The sequence below is a fragment of the Musca vetustissima genome, unplaced genomic scaffold (genome assembly GCF_032173495.1).
Source record: "Musca vetustissima isolate MV318-11 ecotype Yass unplaced genomic scaffold, APGP_CSIRO_Mvet_v1 utg5215, whole genome shotgun sequence".
NCBI classification, from domain to species: domain Eukaryota; kingdom Metazoa; phylum Arthropoda; class Insecta; order Diptera; family Muscidae; genus Musca; species Musca vetustissima.
In genome coordinates, this window is record NW_026880291.1 from 100,810 (window position 1) to 122,238 (window position 21,429).

A 21,429-nucleotide genomic window follows, 5' to 3' on the forward strand; every position below is an offset into this window, starting at 1 on the left:
AATCTGCAACATAATGCAAATATAAATACGAACATGACAAACACACACACAGATACACTTTGCTACCAAAAACGCTGCTATAGATAAATATTTTTTGCAAAACAGCAAGCATTATATTAGGGGTATTCACTGCATACTGGCAATGGAATCAGTTATGGGCATGAATTTAAAAAAAAATAAATATTTCGCTTTTAATAAAATCGTCATACACAATCATTCGAACATCTGTTCTTAAACTTTAGTCCTGTGAACATCCTTCTAGTGACGTTGATTTTTTAAAAAATATTTTTTCAATTAGTTTTTTTAATATTTGGATTTTTTAAAAGTATTTTTAAAGCAGTTGCCTTAGGCGTGGATTTTTTTTAAATATTTTTTTAGAGACCTTCACAAGGCGTGGATTTTTATACCCTTCACATCACTGTGGTATTATTCTTTGTGCAAATGTTTGTAAAATTTAGCACAGAGTATTGAATTTGGTCTAGATTGATATGTGCCAAGTTATGTTGGAATCGGTTCAGATTTACATATAGCTCCCATATATATTTTCGTCCGATTTTATATAAATGGTGCACCAAACTCCCAATATTGGTCCGATCTAGACAAAATTTTGCCCCGCGTACTGAATTCAGTCTAATTTGACATCTGTGAAGTTTTTATTGAAATCGGTCCATATTTCGATATAGCTCCCATATTAATACAAATAATACACCAAAAATTTAAGTCTTCCCGATTGACATGAAAATTTTTTTTATTGATTTCAGAATATTATGTGTATGGCTTTTTTGTTTGTTCAAATATCTATGTAGGTAGCACATTTATTTTTACCCGAATATCTTTCAATGGTCACCCAGAGATGCTATGTCTGTTCTATCGACTGGATATTACACATATTATCATCTCTTGTATGTACCTAAAGTGGTGAAGGGTATTAGTGGTTTAAAAATATTTTTTTTCAAGATCCATACACAGGGGTGAATTTTTTAAGATCTATACACTGGCCTGAATTTTTAAAAAAATATTTTTTTCAAGATCTATACGCAGACGTGCATTTTTTAAAAATATTTTTTCAAGATCTATTTCCCTATTTCCGATATTCTTAGGGTTTTATTTGAATTTTCCCATCAAAAGGGCTGTTATTTATTATTCCGGGTTTCTGGAGGCTGACATACATATATTCAGAAAATTGTCTATATGGGTCCATATTTGTACCCATATAAACACTCGCCTCATTTTCGGCGTGGGATGTTTAGAAATTCAGCTTATATATTTTCCTGATTCATTTCATTTAAAATTCAAAAGTCAGCCCTACAAAACGAGTTCAAATCGCTATAGCTATTCATTACACAATCTTTCAAAACAATAACAAAAATTTCCAATGAATCATCATCGAATATAAATTTCAAAACTCGCTGTGACACATTTATTGTTGTTGTGACTTCATTTTGCATTCCATGCACCAACCAAAATACACTACACATTTTGGGTTATATCGCATTGCCCACAGTAAAAGTGAATACTCTTCTCGGATATATTTGCAAAATAGTTTTTTTTTTTTTTAATTTTTTATATTTACATTTTATTTTGAGTTGAAATAAAGGCTTTTTTCGAATGCTTGCAAAAAAATGTAAAAAAAAAACAAAAATTACAATAAAAACAAAACAAATAAAAAAATCTGTTTGCGTTAGCAAAAAGCTTCTTGTTTTTGTTGCTGTGGTGCGATTGAGTGTATGCCAGCCAGTGTGTGTATATGTGTGTGCTCAGTGGCTTCTCTTACAAGTTTATCTTTGTGAAATATATATATTTTTTTTCTTTTACAAAAAAAATATATGCAGATATTTAAATATGTTATATATAAACGTATGTGTGTAAGTTCGTTTACATGTGCATACTATTTAGCTTGAGTTACTACATGCTGGCCATTAAAGCATATGCGGGTTGTGTATCAAAAAATTGTTTTATTCTGGTAAATTATGGGAACCAAATGGTGATGTTGATGATGGTGGGTGATGAGTAAGAATAAGTTGCATAGCAATGTTTTGTTTTTGATTTGATTTTATGGAAAGAATAATACGACAAGTGGTATTGACTCCCATAATAATATTACTCAAGCAAGTTAAAATTCCCATTTGTAAACAAAATGTAGATTTTGTAGCTGATTTACGCCGGGAATTCGTGACTTTGGAAGCATATAGCTTTCCTAATTATTACCGAAAGCGTGAATTCTTCAATAATATATTAAGACCTTACCTTGACAGGAATTACTTAAAAATATATTTTCCAGTGCAGAATTTCTAAAAAAGTAAGATTTTTTAAAATATTGTTTAAATACTTGCCAATGGTGTGAATTTCTTAACATTTTTTAAATAATTGGCAAAGGCGTCGATATATTTATATCCATACATATGCCGGGATTGTCTAATAATATTTTATGGAATACATCCACAGTCGTAGATTTCTTAAATATATTATTTTCAAGATTTCAGTCGTAGCTGTTAAAGGTGTCATTATACCCTTCACCACACTGTGGTACAGGGAATTATGTCTTTGTGCATATGTTTGTAACAGGCAAAAGGAAACGAGATAGATACATGGTTTCTTTTAAGGGAACCCACCCCCATTCTCGATTTTAATTTTTCAAGATTTTCAATGGGCTGGTAAATCAATACCAATACTTGTTATGGTTTGTAACTTTGCACATATATATTTGAAGATTTAAAAGAGAAGAACAATAATTTACAAAAAATTTTTGATATTGTTTCGTTGTTGTTTTTTTTGTAATAAAGAAAAGTCCTTATTTTTTATGGCGGGCATGATAACTCCTCACTGGAACATCGGAATCCGAAAATTCTAACGGTGTTAGAAAAAGTACATGTCTGGCTCTCGTATGAACTAGGATTATTGACTTCGCTCTAAAATTAACAAAATGGCGGACCTTTGAAAACATATTTTTGGAAAATTGCCGATTTTTAAAAAATAAGGAAGATCTTCACCGATTGGCTTTATCCTAGTTCATTCCTCACAGAGAAACGTGTAAAATTTTGAAATCGATTGGGTTATTAGTTTTTGAGTTATCGTGCCTGCCATTCGCAAAAGAGAAAAACGCGTTTAAATTTTGAGAAGCCCTTTAGCCGTCACTTGATGCTGACACAATAAATCGGCTATATTTTCAAGAGTCCTTGAGATTTTCACTTGAAATTTTGTAGGGACATTATTGAATTAGTGTAGATTTTAATTAAATAAAAAAAATTGATCCCGTACTGAATTAAGTCTAGAACTATGTGTGTTAAATTTAGTGAAAATAGGTTCAGATTTAGATATAGCTTCAGATTAGATATATTTGGACGAAATTTGGCATAGCGTACTGAATTGAGTCTAGAATAATGTGTGCTAAGATTCGTGAAAATCGGTTCAGATTTAGATATAGCTCCCATATATTTTTCGTCCGATTATAGGTAAATGGTTTAGATATAGATTTAGATATAGTTCCCATATACATTTTCGTCCGATTTTAGGTAAAAGGTGCACCAAAGTGCCTATATATCCTTCGATTTGCATACTGAATTGAGTCTAGAATAATGTGTGTTAAGATTCGTGAAAATCGTTTCAGATTTAGATATAGTTCTCATATACATTTTCGTACGATTTTAGGTAAATGGTGCACGAAAGTCCCTATATATACTTCGATTTGCACGAAATTTGTCATAATGTACTGAATTAAGTCTGATGAGTGTTAAGATTCGGTTAAGATTAGATAAAGCTCCCATATATATATTTTCGTCCAATTTTATGTAAATAGTGCACCAAACTCCTAACGTTTGTCCGATTAACACGACATTTTGCACAACGTCTCAAATTTGATACTTGGATGACTTTATTACGTTTTGTTGAAATTCGTGCAGATGTAGCCATAGCTTCCACATGCATTTCGAACAGGTGTCTGATTGAGATTAAAGTTTTAACAGTGCGACGTACCGAATATTGTGTATCAATTTAGCTATACATCGTTTTCCATAAATTTGTCCCATGGTACGCAGACGACTCTAAATCTGCCCGAATGAAATTAAATTTAGCATAGGTTGCAGAAAGGCATGAGCATGTTCCTTCGAGGGAACATTGTTGACATGCAATTGTACATTATACCCAAAGTGGTGAAGGGTATCATATAGACGGCCCAGTTCGAATTTACTTCTTTCCTTACTGGATTTTTTAAATATTTTTTCCACGATCCATACATTGGCGTATAGTTTTAAAAAATATTTTTCCACCAAAGACGTAGATTTTTAAAAATATGTATTTTTCACGACTTATAAATTGGCGTCAATTTTTTAAAATATTTTTTTAAGATTCATACATAGGTGTAGATTTTTAAAAATATTCTTTTCATTGACCATACATAGGCGCAGATTTTTAAAAATATATTTACGCTACCCGTACATAGGCGTAGATTTTTAAAAATATTTTTTTTCAAAACCCAATTTCAAATGTTGATAATCGTAAATCCAATAGTTATGGAAATATAAAATTCACCTACTGGAATTTATGGTTACAATTCGAATCGTCAAAAAGATATAGCAAAATAATAATAAAAAAATATTAATTAAACACAATCCCCTTCTCAGCCTTAATTTCCTAAGCAATGTTTGCTAGTGCAGCTAAAAAAAAGAAAAACGTCCTTGTGTTTGTGGTTATTAACATTGTTTTATTTTTATGCTATATATGTTTTTAATTGTTAATATATAATTTATTTTATTTTTTATTTTTTTAATAATATTTTAAATGTGTGTATATGTGTGCCTAATCAAACCCAAAATATTTTTTATAAAATTATTTTTATTAATTTCTTTCTTCATAAATTAATTTTTGAATTTAATATTTAATTACCCTAATGTTGGGTACTTGAAATGGTAATGTATTAATATATAAATATTATAAATATAAATAATAATTGTTTGTGGTCAACCACACTCTCTCACTATGCTATTTGTTATCTGTGGCATATTTGTTGTGTGTGTTTTTGATAAGATAAACAAATATTTTTATTTTTTTTTTCAATATTTCCATATGTGACTCTATTGTTGTTATTGATAAAAATAATATTTTTTTTCTAAATGCCAATCAATACTTGTATTGATAGGAATTACACATCATCGTTGAAAATACCTTTGATACATGTGGTTAGGGTAGTCGTTTGTTTGTGTTGATTTGTTTTTTCGCGAGAATGAATACAAACAAAAAGGGAACATTTCAGAGGTGACGTTTCACATCAGAAGTTCTTTAGAATATTGTGAGTTATCAACAAACAACGTTATTAGTCATCGAATTTTTAGCAACTTACTGTTGTGTTTGCTTCGCTATAGTTATTGATTGGTATTGTTAGTTCGATATAGAGGATGCATATCTGGGGTAATTTTTAAGGTATAAGAACCAATATCCACAATTTAAAAACGAAATCATTTTTTATGAGAGTTCAGAAATAATCATGTTTCATAAAAAAGAGAAATAGGCATTTTATCTTGATATGCGGTAATAAAAATATTTCATTGAATGTCAAGCGAATGACCTGCACGAGGAATGACTCATCAATTTCATGTTTGTGCAGGTCAGAATGAAACTGGTTTGAGCCGATGTTTATGGGAGCAATGATGACTCATCTTCTCTTGTTCATTTTGGATTTTTTCCGACATATTTTTTTTACTACCCATACATAGCATAGATTTTTATTCGATTTGGCTCGTCTTCGATGACCCTAACGGCTTCGTCACTTGGACCATATTATAACCGATTTAATATGTCCATACAATGTCGAATGGCTATAGTTTGACATTCCGCATTCCTGAACAAGTTTCAATATGGGTTAAAGTTTTAAAATATTCCTTATATGACGGTCGCGCTTAATTATTTGTATGTTAAGGTACTTAGTCCAGTTTCCTAACATGAGTGTCTGTAATTCTGCCTTTAATTTTATCCGAGCATAAATGAGATTCTAGCCAATATTTTATAATGACATTGTCTCTGTATGAAGGACCCTACCGATTTCAAGAATTAATTTACGGTGAAGGGTATAACAAAGTTAGGCCCCACCGAACCTAACAGCATTTTTGCTTGGACCCTACCGATTTCAAGAACTAATTTATGGTGAAGGGTATAAAAAAGTTAGGTCCCACCAAACTTTACGGCATTTTTACTTCTTTAAATGCATTTCGTCCGCACCTGACATTCGTAATCACCTTCCAACCGACCGACCGAACGAACCAACCAAACAACCACTTGAAAATTAGCAGACAAGTGCCAAGTTAAGTTATTCACTTTTACTCATTCGGAAACAATTCGTTTAGTTCTATAATTAAATTGTAATTTATTTAACGTACTCATCTCAGAGATGCGGATGATGATGATGAGTTTGCTGCTGCTGGTGGTGGTGATGATGGTACACGCCGCAATGCAAAATCCAATTCAAATCAAAGGTGTGCACAAACGGGAGGAATATTTATTGATCAACAACTTGCTGGCTGTTTGGTGCCAGAACATTGGCATCAGTATGATTTTGATTTTCAGGTTTATTTTTATCAATAGTGAATAGAATACAGATAGTTTTTTTTTTCTTTGGGGGCTATTTCGATAACAACAACAACGAGAAAAAATAATGTCACTTTATTTTTGGGTTAACAACAATTTGCATTTAAACTACATGGATAGCAGCTGTTCTATTTTTCGATAGTAATTAGATTGCCAGTAATCTACGGCAAAATAAATGCTTGAGGAAGTATTTAAATAAGGAAGAGAGAGAGACGGAATTTATCACAATTCATTTGATAACGGCGAAAGGAAGAGGAAGTGTTTTAAAATTTACTTGCTTTCTTTTCATTTCGAAAACAGAAAAATTCTTCTATTGACATTTCCATAACAGCTCCTGTAAGAAAAAAAACAAACAGAAAACCATTACGACCGGTTGTAGCGTCTTATCAACAAAATGTGAATGTCCCTTGTTAGGTGTAAATGTCACTGTGTGCACATACTTCTTTACATTTTTCTGTGAGTGTGTCTGTATGTGTGTGTGTAATGATGATGTTTTGGGTGATTCGTTTTTCTTTTTTTTCATTATTTTATTTGTATGCACGTCCCAAAGCAACGGAATGACGATGGTTGGCGGCGGACTTAATGCTGTCGCTTATTGGTAACGTAAATTTAGTCTGATTTCTTAGTTTCTTTATAGTCAACGTATGCGGTTCGTTACGGTGCGCGCGGTATTCGTTTGAAATATAAAATTTATTTAGTTTTTTTCATTGTTACCAAAAATCAACAAACTTCATCAAAAAAAAAAAAAAAAATAGTGCAACGAATTAATAGGGATCGTACCTATATAATTTATTGTTAATATTTTTTTCGTTTGTGATATTTGGCGTTTATTTTATTTTCTACTACACTCCGGGTTTTACGTTTTTGTTTTTATTTGTTTACGAATTAATTTTTTTTTATACGAAACAAAAAACGCACTTTTTTGTCGGTCTGGTGTTGTTTGAATTTTAAAAAGAAAAATTAGAAATTGTAAAGTAACACTTTTTTCTTGTCATTACACACACCCATCAATACAATCAATACTCAGCACAACAATTACATAAGAAAAGAAATATCGCAAAATTAACCAAAAAAAAAAAATAAAATTAATTGATTATCTAATTAATTAATTTAATTGTGAGAAATTATTTTTTGAGAAAATTTAAAAAAAAAAAATATTGGAATACTCTTTTGATTTAATTTAAAAAAATATATATTATTTTGAATGGAATATTTGAATTTGAATATAACCTGTTTTCCCCAATCCATGACTTAATACTGACCTTGACCTATTAGTAATTTAACAACTTATGAAATCGATAAAAAAATCAACTAATATAACTTGGATTTAACCTGAAAGTGACTAATAATAATTATGTTGAAAATTTTGTTGCAAATCACTTGGTGCATATAAATTCATCAATAGAATGTATTCGTAGGCTAAATACAGTTTTGAAAATGTGTAAACCCCATTTTGAATCATTTCAAACAATTTTTGTTTAAAAAAAAATGTTACAAACAGGAAATGAAAACCTAAATGTTTCTGTTAAGAGGTTATGTATTTAACTCCAAGGCCACTCCAAGGCATTATTTAAATTTAAATCATAAAGGAAAAAATCAAAAAAAAGTTTGAGTTCGATATTTAAAAATCACAAGATCATCTTTAACTCGTATTAAAAATAACAAATTTTCATTTCAATATTGTGGTGATCATTTATAGGATTTTCAGGCATCGATATCAATTTATCATCAATGATTGAGTCCTTATAATTATATTTTTTATAAAAAATTGAAAAAAAATATCTAAAATTATTTTCTACACTTATGGATTATTATTATTTGACAAAAATATATATACATGTCAGGGCTACAGTAGAAAAATCTCATATTAGACTGGGGAAAAAGAAATCCATTGAACTACAGAACCTTATTTAAACATACATCGGAATGTCTGATTTGGGCCAAAAATGCACCCTTTTGTTGTATGATTTGTTGCCATTTTAAAGGTAACTTCATAATGTCTCTTTCATAGCAGTACTGCTCTCTATTTGCAAAAATAACAAAAAAACTCTGGTAGTCGATTTTCACAATCCTCCCTATATACCAATTTTTTTATCATTAAAGAAATTTAGCATTGCAAGAAAAATATGATAATTTCTTGGTGCCAAGTCCGGACTGTATGGCGGATGTATATTAAATTCAATTCTGGCCATTTCTGGTCAATTGTAAATGGTTTACATACCGTTTTATGGTAGATTTTTAGCTCCTGGGCTATGTTACGACAGCTAACATGCCGGTCAAATTCGATCATTTCTCCGATTTTATCGACATTTTTGACGAACGGCCTACATGTGTGCGGTGCATCTTTAACATAAAAAAATCCTGAAAGGAATCTACGAAATCAAAATTGATTTATTTCTTTTCTTTATGTGGAGAGGAACATGTCAGCGGGAACCAAATCCGGTGAATTTGTTATTGCCTATACGAGGTGTAGCGTTATCAGGATTGTGGTTACCACAATTCAGTGCGTGTCTGATAAATTGCTGTATACCACAAATCTAGTGGGATATTTTTGATTTACTGAGAATTTTTGTAACGTCAATTTGAGTTGTTAGCTAGATAATTCAATTTTATCAAGTCCATATTCAAATCCCACGGAATTTTTGAAGAGAAATTTTGGAGATATATCAAAATTGGAACTTATATTAGTTTTGAGCCAATTTATAGAAAAATAAATCATATTATAACATTTTTGAGTATAGAAAAATAAATCTATAACATTTGGGATTCTAGACAGGCTTTTTGTGTGCAGAATACTGCCACAGAAAATCTGAAGCCTTTAACGGAATTTTTGAAGGGAAATGTTGGAGATATATCAAAGTTGGAACTTATATTAAATAATTAATTTAGGCTTCTCGAAAATTTCGAAAAAATTACCGATAATATTCTTTACAGGTCATATGACCTCGGGTCACGAATTCACCGTGTTAGACACCTTTGCATTTGATTATATCTGTGAACAAAACCTACACACGGGAAAGAATTCGGATTTTTTTCGGTCTTGGTTTATCCGATAGCGTTAATTGGGATACTTAAGTTGTGGTTTCCATATGATAAGCATAAACCCATTTATGAGCCTCAAGTCCAATATATCTTGAGCGAAGTCAAGGATGCACTGGCAAAAGGCACATTTTTATTCCATATATTCCCTAATTACAAATAACTAGAAGGGAATATCCGTTTTGGGCGTATGACCCTTTGACAAGAACTTTTAATGATAATTTTATTATATCCACCTCGATTTATACAATTTTCTCTAACCAATCGACAATGCACTTCACCTATTCGCATAGCTTTTTTACCCCTCAACGTCATCTTCTGGCGACGAAAATCGCCTTTTTAAATCACTTTTTAAAATTAATTTCAAAAAAAAAATCTTGGAAGCATACACATAGATCCATAAATCGTTATCTTCAGTAAGTGTATTGAGGTACAGTGATTGTATATTCTCCAAATTTCGCCACGAGTTCCAGGAATTGTCAAATTGTGCGGCACCATTCTATAAGACCAAGAATTGCCCTATGCCCAATTACCTTTATCTGAGGCCCAATTACCTTTTTTGGCAATTGGATTTTTAAAGTCAGTGTTTATACAAAAAACTGTCAAAGTTATGAATTTCTTTAAATACTTAAAAATTATTTAAAATAATTACTTTCTTTGAAGGAAAAAGTTATGCATTTTTTTGAAAGACTTAAAAATCATTTAAAATATTAACTTTCTTTGAAGCACAAACCCTAAGCTCATAAAATACAAAACTTATGTTCTTTAATTCTAAACTGTTTTGTTTTTTTTTCGAACATATGACGTTCATATTTAATATTTTGAACACGACGCATAAAATAACAATTATAAAAACAATCTTGTAAATTCTAATTAAAAAATCCTTACATCCTTGCAAAAAAAGAACAAAAAACACCCACACGTACGCACACATTTAAAATATAATTTCAAACTCGTTTTTTTTTTTGTAATTGTTGTGTCACATGTTCATTTTATGTTTTAACTTTTTGTTTGTATTCTAATATTATTTTTTTATATTTATTTGTTGTTGTTTCTTTTTCGTTTTTTCCCCTAATACATGTGTGAATCGAAAAAAACGCTTAACAAAAATTTTTACGCTTGCTTGGCACTGCTCTAACTTTGCTAATTAACAAACTTCAAATACTCCAACAAAACAAAAAAAAATGTCCACTCGCTTACCACCCAACCATACTCGGGGGCAACCGAAACAAACAAACAAAAATACAACAACGACAGCAGTCGGAAGAAATGAATCTCAACGACGATTTACCCCTGCCTCCACCGCCCTCACCCACACAACTTCAACAGTTTGAGGAACAAAGCAACCAGCACACCACCACCACTAACATTGGCAGTGACAACAGTAACAGCAACATTCCACCACATACCCGAACATTAAGCAGTTTATCCTCAATGTCATCGGGTTCCAATACAACACATTCCTCGACACATTCCCTATCGCCAACACCCTACAGCTACAGTTATACCCAGACCAATCAGCCAACAACAATGATGGCCAGCAATCAGGCAACATCTTCGTCCATATCCTTAGATCATTACGGCTCCTCATCACCGCTACATTCAAGACAAACATCCTCCTCATCATCGTCGCTAAATTACGGCATAGGCAGTGGTGGTAATAGTGATAATTATATGTCATCACCCCTGCCACCCCCACCGCCACCACCACCAATGCCCAACACCCAGGATAACAATGCCGATTTGTACATTAACACAATGAAGCAGCTAAACAATGCCAGCAACAACAATGCCAAATGGTTGACCAAGCAAAATGAAAACGATAAGAATTCCTATAATAAGGTCTCGGCTACGAAAGCTCCGGGCGTGGTAGGTGTTGGAGCTGGTGGCGGAGCGGTTACGGCCACACTGCCCACCACACAAAAGGTCTATAATAAATTTTTAAAAGAGTATTCCAATAAATTGTTGACCCAAAACAAGAATGGCGACCAACAGCCACAGCAACCACAACAAATTCCCAACTATGCAGACAATAATAATGCCCCAGCAGCAGCAACAACAACAACACCACCATTGGCTGTTGGCTCCCATAACACACAGAACTACAGCAACAATAGCCGACCCAGTCATACATTCATTAATAACTCCTACACTGCCAGCAACAACACAACACCCAAACCCTATATACCCAATCCCAGCAACAACAACACCCACACGAATGGCATACTGCAAAAGCACCAACAACAACAACACCATTATCCTTTTCACAGCATCGATGCTGACTTAAACAACACTAGTTTGCCCAGTGTTGCTGCCTTAACAGCCACACTAAATAATCAATTGAAATTTGATTCATGTCAGGTTGCACCATCACAACAACAACAAAAATTACCAACAACTACAACACCATCTAGTAGCAATTTACCAATTGTAGATAAGAGTCTAATTAATAGCGACAACACCAAGAACGCCTCGAATTCGAACATCTGCAACAGCAGCAGCAACAACAACAATCCCGAAAACTTCAACACCACCACCTCTAATACGGGTACTAACGACATGTCCTCAACCATGGCCTCAAGGCCTAGCATAAGTGAATCGACGACCAGTAATGGTGTCGGTGCTGGTGGCTCCGGTGACAAACCCTTTGAATATGTAACATTAACGGGTAATGTCATACGTAGTGTTGTGCCACCCGGTAAGGGCACTAATGTCAATTACAAGGTAAGTAGGCCAGCTAATGAAAAAAATGCAGCTCATGCCGCATGTCTTTATAATGCCAAAAAAATGATAGTGGTCCACTATTATCATCACTTACGTTACACGATGATCATAGTGAGACCCTAATGAAAGCTTATGAATGTAGAGTATTTCTTAGAAAATGTTTTTTGTTCTTTGTTCCTATGCTAACCGTATTATAAGCCTGCATGCCAACCTCAACCTCCAACAACCATGTTTAATGTTTATTAGTACAAAAAATAATATAGAAATGGGTTTTTTAGTTGAAAAAAAAAAAAATAATAATAATATCCCAATAAATGAGAAACATATGTATATATAAAAATATCGTTTGGGACGGATTATATAAATTTGTAAAATAAATAATTCATAATAAATTACGAAATCGGTTATGTTTGAAGTATATGGGTGTTTCCATAGAAAATTAAGTATAACAGATATATTATTATTAAAAATATTATTTAAAAAACACCACCTTTGCGTAACCATGTAAAGCTATATCTAGGAAATTAGAAATGTAAATAATTCAAAAATGATTACCACGTAGTTTACTATCAAGACCACACCTACGTGGAATTTAGTCACTTTGAAACAATATTCTAAAGTGAATTATTTTTAGACGTATTTAAATTTGAAAAAAATTAAATTGGGTATTCCATCGGACGAATATACATATGTAAGCTATATCTGATTTTGAACCGATTTAAACGAAACTTTGCACATGTCATTCTAGACTTAATTTAATATGCTATGCAGAATTTCGTGTAAATTGAAAAAAAAAACATAGGAGCTTTGGATCATCATTTATATAAAATCGGACGTAAATATAATATATATGGGAGCTATATGAGAATCTGAACCAGCCGAAAAATATTTAAATCTTAACCGATTACTTAATTCAGGTCTCTTTGAGGAAATGTTTCTCAATCGAGCAATACTTGGGTGTAAAGCTATATCTAAATCTGAACTGTACTCTGTGCAGAATTTGTGTAAATCGGACTCTCCTTGGGAGTTTAGTGTACAATTTTCATAAAATCGGATGAATATATATATATATATATATATAAATGGGCACTATATCTAAATCTGAACCGATTTTATCCAATTTCAATAGGGTTCGTCCTTGGATCATAAGAGTGGCTTGCGCAGTGTATCAGTAACGCGGAAGAGTGTGATGAGAGCAATGCTCGTGTATCGAATTTGACCCGATATTATCCATATAACAATATTTACAGTGATCGGTGAAGTGTAGTGGTCAATATGCCAATGCTGTATCCGGTTTTATTCAATCTTCGTTCAAAATAATATTTTTGCAAACTCTTGATCATATCCGAATATGCAATATTGCGTTTCACAATGTCTTGATCCTTCTGTGGTCTAAATTTTGTAAATTTTTCAATCTTATATTAAATATGCTGTATAGCCTTTCTGCATAACTCTGCATAATGCTTAAAACTTGAATGGAATCGATTCCAAATTTTAGTAGGTTTTTTTCCTACCGCACTTTCTCTAAAGCATATTCAACGTTTCTACCACAGTTTCCATAGGAATTGAGGGTAATTTGTTCAATTTTTTTCTCGGGAATTAAATTTCGAAATAGTTCAGGACATAGCTCTCATATAATTGTACCGAAAAATTAGTCATATGTCACCACCTACCGATTTTCGGTATTTGAAGACTTTTATCGTATTTTCGAACAGAATTTTCTGAACTTTGTCATTCTGTATTTCAAGGGGGTTTGATTGGACATAGTCTGCAAATAGAGAACCCGATTCAATCGTTCAAATAAGAGGAAGATATCCAACATTTTTAAACTCCAGAAGAATGTTGAAAGGGCTATTAAGTATACTTCTGATCCTATAATGAAAATGTGAATATTTGTTTTCGAAATGTTTCTTCAAAATATTCTCCAGACGGGATTATAAACTTTTTCAGGCCCTCGAAACAATTTCCGAAACACCGAATGATCCAACAGCATCTTCTGATGTCCGGAAATAAAAAGAAGTCATTTGGTACCGAGTAATGTCTGTGTTTACTAACAACACATGGTAGTACGACAAAATCGTACTGAGTACATTTGTGCTAAAAAATATCACTCTTTTCAAGATGTATGTCGAACGTTGTGAAAAAAGATTGCAGGGAAGTTTTCTCTACAAATATAAATTTGTTAAACAAAACACCTTGATACTTAAAGTCTCTGTAAACTACACAATACACGTCTACAGAAGTTCATGGTATGGCATTTAGAAACGATCAATAAGTGGCATCTAATTATTTAAACAACACAACACATGTTAGTACGTCAAACCCGTTCTGAATACGTTTGTGATAAAAAAAGATCACAGGGACATATTCTCCATTAAATACAAGGTTTGTTTTTGTTTCGGAAGTTTATATTTGAAGTCTCAGTAAACAACACAACACATGGTCGTACGTCAAACCGTACTATGTATGTTTTTGTTTACAAAAGTTCATATGTTGGTATTTAGAAACGACCAATGCAGAGTAGCACGACAATATCATGCCGAATTTTGAGCGACAAGAATATCAATTTTTAGTTTTCCAAATGCAGGCTTTGACTTGACTTATTGTGCAGAATTTTCATGCCATAACCGCAAATGAATCTTCACCGTCATGACAAAATCCGGGCCACAGCCAGACGTCCAAAAACGCCTGATCAACTGAAATTTTGACATACAACCCGACCGAGCGTAACAGCTACAAAAAATTAATCTTCCAAATATATGAGCTGAGAATGTTTTGAGAGAGTACAAATGATTTTTCCAAACCTATTCAAAATTAGTTGTATAAAAAGATAGAAGACTTGGAGATTCTGAAACGTTCAACTTTATTCTTGTAAAATATTTTCTTTAAATAATATGTCTTTGGGTAAAATTAAAAAAAATATTTCGAAAAATCTGTTTTAAACATTTAATCTTCTGGAAATACCCATATACGTCTCAAACACAATAAATAATAATATTCTTAAAATAAATTGTATATTTCAAATTCCTTATTAAAATATCACCCATCACTCCTTCTCTTCTAGGTCAACCAGGGCTATGTACGTCCATTCGGTGCTGCCCCACCAGCTGCTGCTCCCAAGTCACCAGTTACTTTCCCACCACAACCCCAACAATGGAATGCTCCACCACCAACTCAGCCTAAACCAACTGCACCAGCTGGCAATCCTTATGCCACTTTGCCACGCTCCAATGTTGGCCAAGGACAAGGTAAGCTTTATGAACTGCTAGACAGAGATGATTTTGAATTTTCACAGAATCAAGGAGATTGGGTTTGATGAAGTTGAAATTAAAAACAAAAAAATTAGCAAAAAATGTGATAAATTTTAATATTTTGATAAAAAAAATCATATTTTTTATAAATCTTTTTAAAAAAAAACTTTAATGAATTTTTTAGCAAATTTATTTATTTATTTCTTAAATGTATATAAATATTATTACACAAACATTATTTGCCTTTGTTAACCAACAAACGAAACCCAATTTTTTCCTAAATAAAGTTTAAAATCTAAAACAAAAAATTATATCCCTAAGAAATTAAAAAAAAAATACACACACGCCCACACTCAAAATCCAAAAAGTGCAATACAAAAATGGCCTACAACAGCTAACACTAAGCAACAAAATGAAAAAAAATATATTAAAACCAAATTACTCAAAATTCTGCATTAATCCGGCTCAATGTTGTGTTGCTACATTACATTTAACAAAATTTTGCAAAACATAATTTGGAAAAACATGAAAACAAAATGAACCAATTTGAAAACACATTTGGCCCCCCTCTCTCAGTTAGAGCCTTGCTTTTATTTCTTAGACTCCCCCTTACTTTTGTTCTACAATTTGTTTCTCTCTCTTTCTTCTGGAATTTGGCAAATTTGCTAAAAATTTGGCAAAATAAAATCTGCTTTGTAATTTATTTTTCATTCAATTGAATTTTAAATTAAAGTACACATTATAAATATATTATTTATTTACATATATATATTTTGTATATTTGTGTCAACAACATACACAAACAAACCAAAATGTTTACCCACAAATCAACCAACCAACCAACAAACACCAAAACCGAAATAAAACCAATTCCAGTCCGTAGAACTCAATCGTTGTACAACAGCAACAGTAATTATAGCAGCAACTATAATATGTCCCAACAACAATACAAGACTCCAAGTTTTGTAGGTGGACCCAATAGGTACTCAACTCTGCCCTCTTATACATCCTATAACAGCAAAAACCTCTACAATAACTACAATTATCAAGGTAAAAGAATACAAACGAACAAGCACGAATAGATAAAATGCATCGTCGACAAGCTAACTTGGACAAGTGACATTGTCAAACATGTTTGAAGGGCAATGTTTGGCATGCATCAAACATAATTGTAAGGCTTTTTTGACAAGTTTCCTTGGCAAATATGTTTGAAGGATATGATTAACAGTCATGCCCTGCAAACATGCTCAAAAGACATGTTTGACAAACAAGTTTGACTTGCCAGTTTTTCTAAGCAATTAATTTTGAAACAACTGTAGGATCACTGTTATGCATTAATTGCACTAAAAGACCATAATTTAATTTCGTTGCAACTGAAACACTATCACCAGCAACTTTAGCCAATGCAAAAGTATTTCAAAATCACATGCATTTCAATTTACTTGTATGTAAATAAAACAAACACCAATTTTCCACAAGCTTAATTTTCTAATATATAATTGCTGCTTTGTACTGCACATACACCAGAAATTTTCCCCCAACCTGTTGCTCTAAATTTCGTTTTTTTTCGGAAAATCAAAAAAAAAAAAACTTTTCTACACTATTTGGAATACTAAAAATATATATTCATAGTAGTTTGGAAAATATCATTCTCTAGAACATCATGTCATTGCATACTTTTCACATTTCCCCAATTTGATATTTCCTATGAAAATATTGAATTCTATTTTGCTACATAATTGTTTAATTGGTCAAAGGAGGATATTCGAAAAGTTCAGGGATTTTTTTTTAATCTTAATCTATATGATCACAAAATTCAGAACAAAGAAAAAAATATAATAAAAATATATATATATATATATTCCCAAATGGCGCCCAACTTGGAACTCCGTTACATTCACATATTTATTTTAATATTAATTGATATGAGTGAACATCAACTTCAGAATATAGAACAATTATAATAACTAAAATTCTAAAAAAATTCAGATGTACATACACAAATGGCGCCCAACGTGGGGTTTCGTTACATTGACCTATTTTTATTAACACTAAATTCAGATTATAGAATAAATATAATAGGAAAAAAATATAAAAAAAATATTCAAAAATATAAATATACACAAATGGCGCCCAACGTGGTGCTTCGTTACATCGACTTATTATTATTTATTTTTTTTTAATTTTGAACACTTTAAATTTGAACACAAATATAGTAGGTAAAATTGTAAAAATTTTGACATATTTATTTTTATCTTAATTGATATGAGTGAACAATAAGTTCGGAACATGGAAAAATGTAATAGATAAACATGTACAAATATTCAGAAATATGTATATACACAAATGGCGCCCAACAAGGGGCTTCGTTACATTGGCCTATTATTTTTTCTATTTTGAATACTATATGCAGACTATAAAACAAACATAATAAGTAGAATTGTAAAAAAAAATATTCATAATATGTATATACACAAATGGCGCCCAACGTGGGTCATCATTAAATTGAGCTGCAATATAATTAAATTTAATTGCCCTAAATTCACATTTATTTTTTACAGTGTTCTAAAGATTTTGTTGAACTAGTAATCCACATTTCTTTTGATGTTATGCCTCACATCCCATTCTTATTATATCTACATTATATGACACAAAATTATGACTTTTCAAAACTGATTAAAATTTTTTTGTATCACAAGTGTATCAGGATATTCACTTGTTTAATATTATATTAATGAGATATGATGGTGATCATGAATATTAAGTCATGCACGTGTACAGATATCAATTTCACTGTTCTATAATGAACACCGCTGGTAAATAAGAGAAAAAGAACATACAACAATTTTCCAGACAAATGAAACAACAGTCTGTACAAATGCATACAGTGGCTCAAAAATTCAAAAACAAAAAAAAATAATTTTTTGAATTAAAAAATTAATTAAAAAACAAATTAATTTAATTAAAATTTTTTGAATTAAAAAAAAAATATGCTAATATATTTCTAGTATTAAAATCGATCAAATTTAAACAATTAGTATTCTTTATTAATTTTCATGCTTTTCCAAAATATTTTGAGAATTATAATTTTTTATAAAACGGCTTTAATTAATATTTTTTATTCAATCCCCCAACCTTCGGTCCACTGTAATATGCTCCACACACCACAGACGCATAACTTTTCATTTGTCAGGATATCTGTTTACGCGCTTGTGTGCGTCTACATAATTTGTTTATGGTAATGAGTTTTTATTACCATAAATTTACTATACAGTATATACATATGTATTGTTGTTATTTGTTGTTGTTATTATTATTGTTTCTCTTACCATTATTGGCAATCGTATATGAGCAGCATATCCTCTTTGTTGTCTTCTTTGCGATTGGTAAAAATAAATTTGTTGAAAAACAATAACAAAAACTGAGAGAAAATGCTCAGTCAGACAATGGGTGAAATGAAAAGGAATTTCATTGTGTACACATATACCTATTTATACCCTACACCATAATTTTTTTCATTTTGTTTGTAACACCTCGAAATTTATTCATTGAAGAGCCCATAGGATTCAGCGCCTAATTTTCTTACTGAAGTGTCTATAAGTATTTCTTTCGGATAACCAGTTGATTAAAGTTCTCATCTGTGGGCCCACGTTTTGATGTAGCCTCCATATAAGCGTCTAGCCCCATTTTCGTAATTGTAAAACATTTTATCTGGAAATCGTTTTCTCATGGAATACTAAATTTCTGAGCAGAAACATTTCAATGTAGGTACAAGTTTTGTCATAGCCTTCAAATGCGTGTGCCCACCGATTTAAAAAAAAAGAAACATCCGAGCCTCATTTTTCAGGTGAAGTGACAGCAATTTACCATTTCTGTTCCTCAAATGACAAAATAAATCCTAGCAAAAAATCAGGTTCTGTCCCAGATTTAATAAGATTTTGACAATATTTGCCTTATTTTCCTATATAAATGTGACAGAAAAAAATCATTAATCCGAAATAGACCCCAAAATTAGGACCTGACAGATGCCAATTTTTTCACCTTTTGGCGTAGCTCTCATATAAAGGCTCCTCATCATTTTGTGGAGATCTTCACTTCAACAACATCATATTTGTATCGGAAAAATAAATATAGTTAGACATATCCTTCATCAGAGGGTTACCGATCAATCTTAGATATTCTGAAGGTTGTAGTCTCTTTTTTTCAACAAAAGTTGTTCTAATTTATTAGTCTTCCAGAGGATAAAAACCCCTGGAAGCAGTCTTTATATAACAACCATGGATGGTCACAGCCCTCATATATCATATATTCGATACTTCCAACTGTTGATTTTCATATTCCAACCGAAATGGTTATGGTTTTTCAAAATTACCTCAATTAAAATTAGGTTCCTATGTTAAATTTCCAATCGAAGCGGTTTTCAGCGGATGAAATATTTCGGGATTCAGAGAAACATATTTTCTCATGGAATGTTTTAATGTAGACACCTCACCTCAATTTCTAACCGTAGTGGCTGTAATTTGGCATTTCAGGTGATTAAAGACTCAAGAAAATGAAACTGTACTTCGCCATTTTCATATTTCAATTTCGAAGCGAAGAATAAAATAGTTTTTGCTAGAAATGTTTCAATAAAGGTCCAAGTTATGATCTCGCCTAACTTAGGTACTGTGTAGACTCCTTTTTCCCAATTTAAGTTTCTGTAATTAGGCTTTTCGAAGTTTCTGAAAATAAAATAAGTTTTTACTACAGCTCCATGTTTCGATATTTCTACCGATTTCTACCGATATTTAGAAGACCCTAAGCCTAATTTTCAAAACGATGTGACTGTAATATAGGATTTCGATTTCTAAGAGGATAATGAATCTCACAGGAAATTTTCAGTATAGGTCTGTATTTTGACATAGACCCGATGTAAGAGTACCAACCGATACCGAAAGTCCTAGCTTCATTTTCTGTCCTATTTTGGCATATTTTAGGTTTCCAAAGGAGATCTCCTTTCAAAAACAAAAAATAAATAAATAATGATATTTATTTTTTAAACATATTTCATATATCGGGCCCTTCGGTTTTGATTATGGAGAGGGCCCTTGTTCAATATGTAATATATTTTCAAACTTAATCCATATGTCGTCCCCTTCGACTTTATTTATATATAATATTTAAGTCCTTATTTCATGCTTTTCCCACAATCTAGTGAAGGGTATACACATTTCGGCCCCGCCCCCCGTGTCTTCCGACGTTTTTATTTCTTTATTCCTCTTCATATTATTATTATTGTGTTGCTTTTGTTGTTGTTATTTTTATACAATCTCCTCCACATCCACATAGCCAATGAGCCAATTCAATCACAGATGTTAAAATTCACAGGATTTTTCCGTTGTTCAAAAGGGGATCAAAGTGAAACAACATAATCGATAAAAATTCCAACATACCTATGTGTAATACGTTATACAGGATAACAACAACTACAGCAACATGACAATGAGAAATAACAATAGGGAAATATATATGTCTATGTATGTGTGTATATATTTTTACGTGGAATTCCTATGCATACATAAAGAAATGTAGATATTGGGGTGGGTGCTGTGGAGAAGGCACACAAATTGGCTTATTACAAACGCCCACAACAAATAATTTCAAAATTGTATTTAATAAGATATTATAATTGGATATTTAATGTTGAAATGTGGTCTAAGGTTTCATTCGGTGACTAGGAAATGCTGAAATATCTCAATTAGGTGATTATTTTGAATTAACCAATTTCGAGTTTTTTATATTACGAACATAATTTTTGTTACAAGGTGATTATGGGATTCTAAAATAATCTCGTTTCTCC

At 31.7% G+C, this 21,429-nt stretch overlaps 1 protein-coding gene across 1 annotated transcript in view; it reads left to right on the forward strand.

Moving 5' to 3' along the window:
- LOC133325827 (PDZ and LIM domain protein Zasp-like) overlaps positions 1–21,429 on the forward strand; it is a 79,569-nt gene that overhangs the window by 44,880 nt on the left and 13,260 nt on the right. Inside the window, exons 9-11 of the mRNA XM_061534546.1 lie at positions 10,873–12,339; positions 15,404–15,587; positions 16,467–16,640. Of these exons, the coding sequence (XP_061390530.1) occupies positions 10,873–12,339; positions 15,404–15,587; positions 16,467–16,640 (1,825 nt within the window). The remainder of the gene's footprint in view (positions 1–10,872; positions 12,340–15,403; positions 15,588–16,466; positions 16,641–21,429) is intronic.